General features: G+C 40.8%; 1 protein-coding gene across 1 annotated transcript in view; it reads right to left on the bottom strand.

Annotated features, from left to right (window-relative positions):
* The window catches only part of kif1b (kinesin family member 1B), a 53,354-nt gene that overhangs the window by 14,833 nt on the left and 24,210 nt on the right, over positions 1–14,311 (bottom strand). The window contains exons 15-23 of the mRNA XM_079226282.1: positions 13,465–13,676; positions 11,952–12,031; positions 11,358–11,433; positions 9,451–9,530; positions 8,870–8,976; positions 8,441–8,524; positions 7,940–8,120; positions 7,735–7,807; positions 377–482 (exon numbers count right to left, since the gene is read on the bottom strand). Coding sequence (XP_079082408.1) covers positions 377–482; positions 7,735–7,807; positions 7,940–8,120; positions 8,441–8,524; positions 8,870–8,976; positions 9,451–9,530; positions 11,358–11,433; positions 11,952–12,031; positions 13,465–13,676 — 999 coding nt within the window. The remainder of the gene's footprint in view (positions 1–376; positions 483–7,734; positions 7,808–7,939; positions 8,121–8,440; positions 8,525–8,869; positions 8,977–9,450; positions 9,531–11,357; positions 11,434–11,951; positions 12,032–13,464; positions 13,677–14,311) is intronic.

Genomic DNA, 14,311 nt, shown 5'->3' with positions numbered 1-14,311 from the left:
AAGAGAAAGAGAAAATTATGACTTCATCATCAACCAAGTCAGAAAAAACTTGTCAAAAACATGAAAAACTATAAGTATGGTCCTTTTGAGTGAATGTAAAATGATTTATCATTAGTAGTACGTTTTATTTCAAAGGATTCATATGGACTAGTTTCACTTAATACCTTAAATTAGTAATTAGTATGGCAACATTAACACATTTTAATTTGAATGAAGTTGATGTTACGTTAATCTATAAAACAGGAAATACTATACGCACATCCCAGAAGTTTAGGCTCTGGACAGAAGTGTGGAAGAAAACATACAGTATATTAGAATATTATATATAGATATGTATAAACTATATAATTTGGGCATAAACACAGGAAGTACACACCTTCCTCTTCCTCCTCCTCCTCCAACTCTTCTTCATCAGGTGTTTCAGCGACCAGAGAAATAGTCTCCACCTGTTTCTGAAGTTCCTGCAATTTGCTCTCGTACACCTGGACACCAACACACAGGGACGAGGAGAGAGAACATGGATAATTCTCCATCAGCCGCAACAACTGGTGAATTTAGCTCGCCAAAATACTGAATAGTCTTCCCTTGAACCAGTTTTATTTATACGTTAAAGAGAAGTACTGAAAGCTTTGGTTACTGGTCCAAATGACGCATGGATACACATGCAGCTGGATGTATAAACCAAGCAATAAGACATGAACGTGGGTTTAAAAAGTCCTAAAATGTGTAATAATATACATAAGACATAATCCACAACATCAAAACATTTTCAGAAATTATTGTAATTTCTAGCTCAATTCTTGAGCCAATGCAATGAATGGAAAACATTCACCTTTTGAAAACACTTTCTTCTTAAATTAGTATACAATGTTCTGGAAATATAACTTGATGAAACAATGAAATATGTTATATTCAGAGATAAATGGATGGAATGGATGGAAGCGGATAGGTGCTGCTGGTAGAAGCCGAGTCAACTGTGATCCAATGAGGGGCGCCATCATCATCAGAGCAGGGCAGGCCGTGGGCCCGGTGACCTCATCCTGTTTGTTCAGTGTCTTCTGGGATGACAATGCAGCCTTTTCATCGGTCATTAACCTCCTCCCTGCCTGAAATCCTGCCTACAAGCTAAAAGCTGAATTCCCTCCATGCAAAAACAATTGGAAATCCCAAAAGCAGGTTTTACTGAATGTAGTCATCTGCATGAAGCTGCTATAATAATCCAATGTGTGCCATAATGTACCATGTGAATGAAGCATTTGAAGCCGTTTCAAAACATAAATATTCAAATTCACAAGTTGGAGGTTGGTAAAGGTGGAATGCAATGCCTAAAATCATGATAATGAGGTAAATGCCAACTAAACCAACTTTCATCACAATCCCATGTTGCAAGTATACATGTGACATTGTCATGATGCAGTAAACTATAACAGTAATAAGAAATGGCTAATAAGACTCTTTTTTATGCATCGTATAGGGGTACAAGTCTGTAGATAAGAGGTACTAGGTTAAATTTAAACGTTTTAGAAATTAATTTTAATCATTTACAAAGTCTTTAACCTCACCGGTTTCCTAAAGTGTCTCATAATGACATTCCTGTGTAGTGCTCACATACAGAGCTCTGATTCTGTCCCTAAACTGGTTATTTGGCAGTGAAAAACAAATACTAAGCATATGGAACAAATAAGTGTACTTGGAGCATGTCATTTTATTTCAGTCATATTTTGAAAATCCTCCAGCAACATAGGGATTCAGTATATCCTCGTCTTGTTCACATGTGCACTGTATGGTTGCACAAATTGCTCGATTAAGGAGTAACAACTTGGTACACAGCCACAATGAGGCACTTGATATTGCAGATTCAAAAAGCAGATGTACAACACTTAACAGACATTTTGAGGTTGAGCCCTAACACAGACATACAGTATATGTATATTTCATGAGAAATATCCATTTAATGATATATACTTTCCAGCTTACCTGGTCGCCATCAGCACCAGTGCATACGTTAAATAACATTCTTTAATAGAGCATTTATGAGGGATGAAGACATGGAGGCTATCGCATGCAAAGATAGTCATAGACATGAGGCGTACGGTGGAGAGACTGGACTTGCATATGTCATTATATCATTTGGTTTTTGTTACAGCATAGTACGGCAGAATATATACTGGCAAAACTATTAGTATAAAACACGGAAACACAGAAAAAGTTGAACATTTTTTATAGTGCTCAATGGCCTCTACCATGCTGCTGAATGTCACTGTTCCTCTAAAAGGATTTAAAGGCCATCTGGAACATAAATGCTATAATTAATGGGTTCTTTTAAAGCTATGAAATGCATAAAGGAAAAGATAGATTGACAGGCAGACTTGCTGCTGATTCAAATAAGCATCCACTAGAGCACAGAGGCAAACAACTGATTCCAGAGACCATCATTCTGACAGCTCTATCTGGGTTTCATGAGTATGTGGCATTTGATGCAGCTAAAACAAGGCAGTCTTAAAAATCTAACTTGGATAGTTCTCTTGAACAACATTCTGCAAACGCTTCAAGTCTGTCCTCCCTCCAACATTTTTTAAGGCGAATCTGATGCCATGACAACACTCTGTCGGACATCCAATCGTAACACGGAGATCTCTGTGCTTACTCAGTGAGCCACAAACCAAGAATGATATTCTCAGACCGCATGACATGGAAATCAGAGCTCAGTTAGTGATGTGTGACTTATACAGGAAGAGACCGAAAATAATATTGAACTTTGTGGACTGGGTACAGTGAAACTTTAAAATAGTTCAAACTTTGTGGGTCTCGTCTTTTACAGTTAGGTCGTTCTCCCACCATTTCCGCATAGTGGTTCTTACATTTGAGAGGGTCTTTAGTAGAACATAGCATCATTAATGAACATAAAAACTTTTAACATTAAAATTAGTGTCTTCACTAACTAATTATCCATGACTTGAAGAAGTGCAAAGTACTGAAAAACAATGTGACAGTTAAATATTTGAAATAAAAAAAATAAAAAGTTGTCTAACAATTTGAATAAATGTTATGACAAAAAAAGTTAGTTTGGTTAGGTAAGTTATGAAGGTTGCCAGTTTTGAATAAGTGTTGAATTAGAAAGAGAGGAAAGGAACTTTTGAATTTTAAATGCACAGCAGGATTAATGTAGTTAGTGCATAACAAGGCAATACCACTTTCTTTGACCACTATTTCAGTCCATTGAAAAGGCAGTCACGCAATTCTAGTGCATCAAGTTATTCCATAATCAATTTGAAAATGTAAAACATAGTGGTGTTTTGATTCCAGATCTAGGCCAATAGTGGTTTATGAAAGGAAATGTTTTATGGGAGGTACTACACAAAATGTATAACTGCAAAAAAAAAAAAAAAAAGATTTTTTCATGCTAAGTTTCAGTTACATATTAAAAAGAAAGAAATAGGGACTAGGTTCCTAATTTGGGCTACAATATCAACAAAAACTTGATGAAAATGAGACACTTTAGTGTGTTTGTGCTGTAGTGGTGAAAAACATTCATGATAAATCAATACTAAAATGGCAAAGATGTAAACTCAGAAATGTAACCATGAAGATAATTTTGGCAAATAAAAGCATGATTGATGAATTGTCACATGCTGAAAGATGAGCAGAGTAGGCATGACGTGTCTCTTCACGCGTCTTCCCCAACCCCCCCCATCCCCCTCCCAAAAAGTCCCTTCATTATCTGTTGGCTTCAATTCCTTATGACAGCTCTCCCAATGCTAATGATGACAGCGCACACAATGAAGCAAAAAAAAAAAAAAAAACTGATAAAATGGCATATATTATAATGATGATAAAATGTCTTCTTATAATACATACAATACGTTTGGATCAACCAATAACCCACTCGTCACAATCGGGTTGAGCTGTTTGAGTCACATGATTCTGAGCTGTTGTGATCTGTAATGCGTTTGCCTACTAAAAGTTTATCAAACTAGTTCCTGATTCCAAAAGTTCCACTCAGACTGCCGTCTCTCTGCTGGCTTTTAAATTGGGAGCAGACATTTGCCTGCGCATTCGTGGAGGTGCCTGAAAGCTGATTGGATAGTTAGCGTGGTCAGTGTGATGGTACTGCTGGTAGCCATTGAATCTGCCATCTGTATACACCATGCTGTCAGGATGGCAAGGAGGCTGATGGGGATGGTGATGCTGGGGATGTGCAGGCTGGCTCTGATGGTAGCGGGGCTGGTAGAAAGCTTGCGTGTGCCTCCTGTTGCTTTCGGACTGCTGCAACGACTCCATGGAGCCAGAGGGCCGCTGGCGGTGATTGAAAGAGTTGCTGCGGCCTCGCTCATGGGGCTGCTGGTTCTGGTTGTTCTTATAGTTGTGCCTGTGACCCTGGCTTAAACCTTGCTCCAAGTCTTTGCTCCTGCGCTGGACTGATGGGCTTGGCAACGGGGGAGTGACTTGGATCAGTGAAGCAGCCATCGTTTCTCTCGACAGCATTCCATCTCCAGCTTGGCTTTCTCCATCTTCTTCCTCTACAGCTTCTTTGGGCACCTTTAGCTCAATGACCTGCTGATCAGTTATAATGATATGAGTACCAGGGCTCCATGAATTGCGGTGCGTAGGGTTGCTTTTGAAGGGGAAGCGTAGTTTGCGGTCTTCTGGGGGTATAAAGCGGTGTGGTCCAGATTGCCGGCGGAGCTGTTTGGAGATCTCTTGTTGCTGAAGGTTCTTGAGGCGTAGCTGCTCTTGGCGCATCCAGCGCATGTGGCCTCGCTTTAGGGTCGAGTCATCTCCTGTACTTTGGCCGATTTGTGAATCGACATCATCTCCATCGAGCTTTTCAGGCAAAGGAGGTTTTCCTTCTCGAGGGCTTGGAGAGGTGGCAGTGCCAGTGGGAGTGTCTACTTGAGGCTTTTCTTGGCTCTCTGAGGTGATGAGCGGAAGGACCTTTTCCATTTTGACCATCTTGTGCCTGAGAGCACGGATCTCCTCATCTTTCATATTGTTTTGTTTCTTCACCTCGTGCAAGATGTCCTCAAGTTTATCAATGTGCACCTTTAGGTCATCCATAACAACCACTCCTGGTCGAGCCCCATTGGTAATGACATCCTCGATGCGCTCGTCACCAACGCCCACAGTGTCCCAAACATCCCGAGCCACTGCCCTCCACGAGTCCCGCTCGTTGGGGTCCTTCTTGCTATAGCTGGCGCAAAGCTCCTTCATCTTCACGATGGCCAAGGCCTCAATTTCCTGCCGAGTTTGGCGGAAGTCATTGAGCGCTACTTCATAACATATTTCTTTGACTGCCTGGATTTTCAGGTCAGAGATGGTCACCCATTTGGAGTCCTTGGTGATGCGACGCCGCTGAGGGATCTGGTACATTTTAACTGGCTCTCTTATCTTCCCACTGCTGGGTAATCCACACTTTCTCACTATGGACTGCAGCTTGCTGGGGGGCAGCTTTTCTCTCAAGGAAGTGATCAGTCTCCAGCTCTCTTCACAAGACCTCTTATCTGAGTCATCCCCACTATCAGAGTCTCCATCCTTGAGAAAACAAAACAGGAAACAAACCAAAGGGTTCCCAAAAAAAGGAGAAATTAAAATGGGAAATCAAAGAGAGGATGAAAGAATGTTTTTTTTCTTCGTTTTAAAAGAATGAAAAAAAAGGTATGAATATGCAACATGGGAACTTCAACTATGAGTAAAGTTGAAGTTATATCAGAACATAATACATCAGTTTGGACAGAATCTTGCAGTTGAGAATTTAGAGATTTTAGGATATTTACTAAAAAGGACTATCGCACTGTAATAATGTTATCTAAATAATGTGCATACATCCTACGTGTACAAGATGTATGTCAACATGCAGAGTCCATCCAGCCAGAATTATACTCAAAATAAAGATTACAAAAAATAAATACAAATCCAACAATTAGTGGCTTCCATTGACTTTCTTGCTTGTCAGTTTGTCATCGTCATGTTTTCTCTCATGAAATTGTGATATGGATATGAATAAATACATTAAAACATTCATTGTTGTAAAAAGTAGACTTTCTAAATCTCAGAAATAGATGTGTCAATTTTAACAATATTGTTCCCAATGTTGCACATTGATATAGATAAGTAAAAGGTAAAGCATGTATATCATGATTAGAAAAGAAATATGAATAGAGGATAGTTGCTGATTGGAGAATGTCTGTATTGTTTTGTCCTATTCTTCTTCTCAATTGATTCTTAATTTGAAAGCTGGATCCCAAACATGCTACAGTGGCATGCATGTAGATGCAATTTGGCGCTTTCTCCCTCGAGTCCAGAAGGTTTCAGTGGCTTTAGTATTAGCAGTGAGTTAGAAGACAGATTGTTCTTGCAGTTGATCAGAAAGCCAGTAGAGAGGAGAGGCAGGAGTGAGGTAAGTGTTAATCCACATAAGAAAGATGTTAGTTGGAAAAAGAATGCAGTTTCTCATTTTTGTAGACAAAGTACATTACAGATCACAACCATGTGGTACAGATAATCAGGTCTTGTGTAATATACTGTATCTATGTCTAGAATTGGACGTATTATGTTGCTGGGAGTCTGAACCCCTTGGCCTGTGGCTCTGCACGTAAAGCCACCAGAGTATGGAAAAGGTCTGAGATTCAATGATTCGACTTTAAGCAGTGATACCTCTGTTGTTGAGTTGTGCTCTCAGTGCTCTACACAGGTACCAGGTAAGCCTAGCAAAATAGGTAGCCAAAGAAGTCAATGAGAAACCACATTGTCACTATCCGTCAAAGAACTACAGCAGGAATTGTTGTTATCACAATGCATTGTACATGTCAGCAACTGCATTGAAAAGATGAAACTCAGGATAAAACAGAGCAAGAAAACTAGAGTAGAAATCTAATCCAAGCAAATCAACAGCCACTTCAAAGCTGACCAGCCCAACAGCAAACACTGCAACTTAGTCCACAACCAGTACTGAAGGAGTTAAGAAAACATGCTATTAACATGAACCATGCAAAAGCAGCATGACTTTATACAAAATAAAGCCATGTGTTTCTATGTGTTACTGACCAAAATTCAATACATTTTAAATTAATTTCGATCTTAATATCAAATCAACTTTAGCTGTAAATTGCTGTTTTGCAAGATTCAGATACACTATAGAAGACACAAGAAAACAGGGATTTGGAAAGGGGAATAATTCTCACTTGATCAAATTGCTACAGAAAAATCAGTTAAACTCAAGAGGAAGGCAAGTAAAAGCTCATCTGTCTCAAACCAGAAAACCTTCCATGCAAGAAGAACAGACATGCGCGAGGGAAAGTGTGATTCTCTCACACACACACACACACACACACACACACACACACACACACACACACACCTCAAAAGTGTGAGAGCTCAGAGTGAGAATTAGTACAAGTCAGACTCAAATGGACCGATTGAAACGATCATCCAAAACAAAAACGAGCTTTTCAATTGTACTCGACCAGAGAAAAACCATGCTTTAACTTTAAATTCAACTTATGATATTTCAATCAAAGTCAAACACAGAATATCACATATTAGCTGAATCTCTCTAATTATAACTTAACTTGCAAAAAGCCCTGAAATGAAGTACGGCTTAATATCTATTAAACCCACTCTGCAGTCTACTACAAACTTGTCTACAACTTCTAACAAAATAATTACACAAAACAAACTGAAATCCATAAAATTCATAAAGTGGGTTTGATTAATATCGAGCTTATTTGGACTCACCAGTCGCTGTTGCTCCAGAAGTTGGTCTGCTTCCTCCTTTTCCTTTTTGTACAAGATCTCCATCTCAGTGAGCCTACATAAATGAGCAAAGTATATTGTGAAATACGTGACACAATTCATGATTTACTGTGCAATCCATTACAAATCAGACTACTGCCAGTATTAGAAGTTCGTTTAGAGATAGCAAATGAGATGGGTCGCGTACCTTTTCTCCATCTCCTGCTTCATGTCGATGCCCTGCTTCTCCAGGAGCTCCCTCTGAGCAAAGGTCCAGTCCACCGGCTCTACGGGGGTTTCAGCAGTTGGAGTTTTCTCTCTTTCAGCTCGGGCCTGTTCTGGATGGTTGAACCGGAACACATGGTTCTTTCCCATAATGATGCGGTTACCTGAAGGAACATGGCAGAAATAAGCGGGAGGAGCATGAAATGACCAAAGGCGTGTTCTCTTCAGTGCTGATAGAACAGTGTAAATGTAAGAGATCCAACTGTTTGTTTTTTTCATAATGTTTTTTGGTATTTAAACTAGAGCACCACAAGCTGCGTTCTGAGCCACATTGTTTCTTTCTATGATTTATGAAGCCCCAGAAAAATACCATTACACATCTTCAATTATCTGTAATTACAGACACAGTTAGGCCGACAGAGATAATACAAGTATTCCTTTTACAGATTATCAACAACTTCATTTGCAAACGTGAGATACATACCTGAACGAAGCTGGATTGAATCCACAACACGCTTGCCGTTGACGTAGGTTTCTGATCCCTCGCACGGCACCAGCATGACGATAACTTCACCGAAAACACATCAACCAATCATCAGAGACTCATAAAGCTCATCAACATTCATTTTCAAACGGTAAAGGATAAATATCTAATGCAGAGTTTGAAGTGATTACAATTAGAAACAGAAGATGAATCTTGAGGCTATATTTCTGCACCAATGTCATCTATTGACAGTCACAGAGCCAGGGTTGCTTATATTTTTTTCTTTGCAAGTAATTAGGAGTTACTTGCATCTTTCTTTAAGTCAGAGCAGGACAAGTTCTACATGATGCTATCAACTTTGCCTCATTCAAAACAATTTAAAATACTTGATACACATAAGCTAAGAAAACTCATAATATGGTGCCTCACCATGTCCGTTGGCATTCCTCTCGCTGCGGAAGATGCAGTGCTCTTCCTTGATATGAGCACCACTTAAAACGATGTCCTGTCGTCTCTCAGTATCGGCCTGACCCACCCTGAAATAATCACAGAGGCCATTTTGAGAGAGTGAACACTGCCCTCTCATTTTATTGGCAGACATTTTGTCAAGAAGTCAGGAGGCAGAAGTTCAATGGAACTTAGTTTAAACCATACTTTCAGAAGACACCACTTCTAAAAACACTGTACGTTCCTTCGCCTGTGATTCTGTCATCCATCATTGCTCCCCGGGGGCGCAATGGTAACAAAATACTTAACACGAATATTCTACAGAAGGGCCAAAAGGAAACGGGGGGGGGGGGGGGAGAGAGAAAGTAACTTTAGATGGCAAAACCTTTGGTGATTTTAAGCGAGTTTCCCCCCCCGACTGAATTTAATTTTCCCTCTTTTGATGTAAAGCAAGAAGAGCTTTCAGAGTAGTTTAGATGCTACTAAGATACTGTCTGGAAGAAATTCAAAACCTTTCCATGTCCTCCGCAGCATTTCAGTGTCATCGTTCAGGTTTCGTTTACCTTGTAATGCCGTCTTTGATGTAGTAGAGCAGACACTCTGACATGAGAGGATCCTCATTCAGGTTCACCAGGTGGGGAGTCTACAGATGAAACATAAGTTTAATGCAAAAACATTTCCAGGGTTCTACTTTCATCAATATTCAGCAGTGCCAAAAGTACATACCAATACTAGAAATGTTAATCAGTGGGCATAGTTTCATATCAAACACTGCTGAGGACCGGTCAGTGATGCATTATACACAGTTCACGAACGTGGACAGAAATGGTTTCATTGACACAGTGCTGACGTCTCTAGAGTCTGATACATCACAGCATCACTACAACTAATGCTAGCAGCTACTCAAACCACCAACCTTTTTGGGGGAAAACACCCCATTAAAGTCAGCAAATAGATCACAAGGCTTCTCAGCGAAATGCTAACCCATTGAGCGGCAGTGAGTGAAAAGAGAAAAAAAAATAAACAATGAATGGAGGACAAATGGATATGAAGGAGAAAACCCTACAACACATCAAGTAGCAGCAGAGGAGGGAGATCTAAACGTGCCTAAAAAGAGATTCATTTCAAAGAGGGGAATGTTTTGAAACCACAGCTGATCCTAGTGACAGCTAGTTCTGAACAGTCTGTGACAGAGATTTCTTATTTCTTCTCAGAAGCCTGTACCAACACATCTACTGGCCTCTATGTTGCTGCCACACAAAGAGAGTGAGGGGAATGTACCGACTGGTGAAGGAATCTACTCAGTGCCTAGTGTAATATTCAAAGATGAGCCTTGATTTAAGTAGTCTGTGTAAAATTGAAAGAATCTAAATATGAACCCTTTAGTTCGCATATTCTACCTTTTTAAAATAAAGGTGCCCATAATATGCGAGACTCGTACACAAAATATTCCCTCTAAATCATCACTTATGACCACAAGATATGTGTGGTGGTGTCTGCATATACAGAGAACTTGACCTCTGCCTGTATTTTCTCTTTTCTTATTGTTTTGCTGTGTTCGGGACATTTCTGGGCATAAACAAAGACCCTGAGGGCCCCATGTGGGGCTGTGGCCCCCTGCCGATAACAGCGTACACGGTGTGTAGCCCGTTCAAGTCGTTAAATACACACACACTAACGCTCACATTAGGCTGATCAGCCTGTTCTCAGACCTTTTTAACGAGTTAATATACACACACAGCTGATCAGCCTGTTCTCAGACCTTTTAACAAATCACACACACACACACACACACACACACACACACACACACACACACACACACACACACACACACACACACACACACACACACACACACGAGGAAGCATGCCCTTCCGTGGCATTTAATCCAAATTTGGCAATGCGTCATTTTCCCGCAGGGTTGTGCAGAGGTATGGGTGTGTTTATCTGTGCTTTGGATCGTAATCGGAAAATAATGCTCAATTTCTCGGATTCTCTCGGATTCTAGTTAAACATGGCAGGGGGAAAAGGAACTGTAGTGGCTCCGCACAGTCGTTAAACTACATTCAGATCTGTGCAACTGGTGCGGTAATCATGGGGGCAACTCTGACTAGGATATGAAATAAGCACTAACATTTATGATGTTAAAAATCACTAAGCAATCTAGTGCAGGAAAGGCGCTTTGTTTTCTAATTAAATTTAACAAACCTTCTTGGTTGGAAAAGAATCAAGCTGGTCATCAAATAGGCTTGCGTTGCTAAGCTGAGTGTGTGAAAGAAGCAAATAACAGAGTGGAAAGACAGACAGATTGATGAAAGGAGTAGATGAGAGAAACCAGTGACTCAGACGGGGAGGTTGCTCAAAGAAAAACACAACATAGGAAACAGAAGACGTGATGTGGAAGGCATCAGTACTGACACAGCCCTTCTCCATCAACGTCTGTGCTGGCCTCTCATGTCTTTTCTACCTTTTTAGGAGAGAAGACCCCCAAAGTGCCTCCATCTTCACGGATTGCCACACCCATCTCTGCAAGCAAGGCCTCCCTGTAGTGAAGGAAAAACATTTGGAGGCTCAGGAATGATACTCAAAAATACCACATGATGCATAGTAATCTCTCACAAAAACTTTCTGCAACAGAGAAGCACATACTCTTGACATTTATTTTCAGCAAAGAGTCTTAGCACAATAATAAGAGAGAAAGGACGGGAAGTGATGGTGTGCAACATTACAGTAAGTGATCTGTGGAATGGCAACAGGCAGAGAATGGCACCAGTGAGACATGGTTGATGTCTGCAGCCACAGATGAGTGGAAACGGGTATGAGAGGGGTGTTTGTGCAGCAGAGTGTGACAACAGAGAAGGGGAGGGGTGGGGAATGGGTGCAGAGAAAATTAAACAGATAGGTGAAAGAAGTGAGACAGACAGCACAGTGGCGTGAAAAGACAGACCCAGGGCTGTGGGGGCGGGGGGGGGGGGGGGGGGGGGGGGGGGGGGGGTCTAGTCCTGACAGGAGACAGGACATCTGCTCCTTCAGAGATAAAGGGGGGAAAGCCAGTACCGACCTCTCCATGCGGATTGCCTCCGTCTTTCGCAGCTTCTCTTCCCAGGTTTCATTGAGCTCGGCAATTATCTTTTCTGATTCCTGAACACAAGAGGCAAAAAAACAAGTATGAGAATAAAACACAGAGTCTGATTTCATCTGTTATACAAGTGACAAATGTGCAATCCTGATCAAGTTCATATCCTTTCTTTCATGAAAGAAAGTTTTGAGTCAGGCATAAAAATGAGAGGTAAATGAGAGGCTGCTGTGAAATTATGGCAATTATACCATGACTTTATGAGTTTCCCTCTGATAGTGTTGCTTCAGGCTCAAGTAAAAATCCTATCCAGCTGCTCCCCTTTGTATTTCGTCTTGTAAAAACTGCGGGGTACTGTTCTGGGTATTGATCATCTTTATGATGTGTTATTGTAAATGTTTAATAATGCAGTATATCTTAGTTTAAGTTCATAATTAATTGTTATGTTGGGCAATACTGGCAATGATGATAACGTTTATTGGGATTTAGGGAAACCTTTACTGTCGTCTTTGTTTCTGCAACACCTGTAAGGATCAAAGAATGGGAATAGTATGTTCCTCACTAAAGCTAAAAGCTAATAAGGCTGGATCTATTTTGGTCGAATTTCATCCATGTCTGCGTTGGCGCTTGACGTCATTGGATGACAGACCAGATTGGGCACCGTGGTTGCCATGGAAACTGCAGTTCCTCACGGTTGGTTGTTGCAAGGCTTGTGCTCCCGTATCAACAGAGCGAGAAGTCGACTGCGAGCGTGAGAGAAGTCAAGCTCAGCGGCCTCATGAGGCCTGTAGGCAGAACATGTTTTGAGTAAAGGCTGTGTGGGATCAAATTAAACCACAACAATCTTTTAATTTACTGAACAAATATTACAGAGTGAAGTCTTCATTGTGTGTTGGTGTGAATTCACCAATCTATTCACAGATATTTGCTATAGTATAACTCTAAATACTACAACTATCACTCTAGGCATCTTTTGAAACATTTACTAAAAGTGTGATAAGTGGCAATAATTGGTATAAAAATTGGTCATCAATGTAATGTATTATTGCAATAATGACAATAATCTGACAAGAAGGGAAGCCTCTCCTGTGCCACAGACTTGGCAGAAAATGTTGTTGACAGATACAAAAGTTTTTTTTTTTTTAACAATAAACATTGTTTTATAATCATTAATAATTAAGAATGTGTTTTAACCGTGTTTCAATAGTGTTGTGAAGCTTTTCTGTTTCAATAATTAAGATATTGATATATGTGGGTATTATGTAAATTATCATTTGAGCCCATTGCCTTGCAAAAACACTTACAAGCCAGCCTGTTGCCCCACACAGCACAACATGGGGCAGCTTTTAGCTCTAACTGATGTTAAACTGGCAAAAAGAAAAAACTAAGAGTTCTAAGTTGCCGTAGCCGGGTGGGAGAAAGCTGTGGACTCCTCTTCTTTCTTAACACCGAACATAAGTGTGATTCGACGGCTGCGGTCTGCACAGGCCTGCTTTACCTTCAGTCTTTCGATAGCCTCCTCGCCTCCAGGGGTGGACATGATGCGCTCCTGGATGCTGGTGACCGACTGAAGAAGCCCCTCGTTACACAGTGAGCCAGAGGATGGTGAGGCTGTCAGGGAACCAATAGGGGCTGTGGAGAAATGGCCAGGTCGTTGGTTCTCTGAGGCTATCAAGTATCTATTCTTATTGTTCTGAATGTCTTTGAGGTCTGAGCCATCAGCAGGAGAGAAAGAGGGAGTAAGAGAGAGAAAGAAGAGAACGACACAAGAGAGGTAGGATATGCCCGGGACAGGGGAATAATGGGATAGGGAAAATAAAAACAAAAAAAATGGAGGAAGCAAATAAGAGATTGAGGAGAGAAAAAGATGGGGAAAGAGAAGACAAGGGGGAGGGAAGACCAATGTAAGACACGTTTTACGTCAAAGGGTTAAGACAAACACCAGGCATGACAGTCAGCTACAGAGAGAAGCAGTTTTCATCCAGGTAGTTTGCAACAGTCTGCTTGCACCAACTCTTCAACTCCCAGAGCAAATATGTATAAATTCAGCTTGTTTTCTATTCGAGTTTCCAGAAGGCTGTTTTTATGTGGGCCAGAATTACAGTGCACGGCAATTAACTCTGAGCACTTAATTTCTAGTGTGTGCAATTTTGAAAAATAGGATGTCACTTCGTTGCCTTTGTTTCAAATGAGAACACACTTAATGAAAACTGCTATCAGCGTATTAACTACCGGATGGGAGACTGTAAGAGGATCTAGAGAAAGGACAGATGAGAGTCATTGACACATGCCACGAAGTTCAGCCTGCAGTCGAGTAGCTTCAGCGTGCACGCACACACACCCAC

This window comes from Taurulus bubalis (assembly GCF_910589615.1).
Source record: "Taurulus bubalis genome assembly, chromosome: 11".
NCBI lineage: Eukaryota > Metazoa > Chordata > Actinopteri > Perciformes > Cottidae > Taurulus > Taurulus bubalis.
Note: the sequence above shows the minus strand (reverse complement) of the source record. Positions and strands in the feature narration are given on the sequence as shown.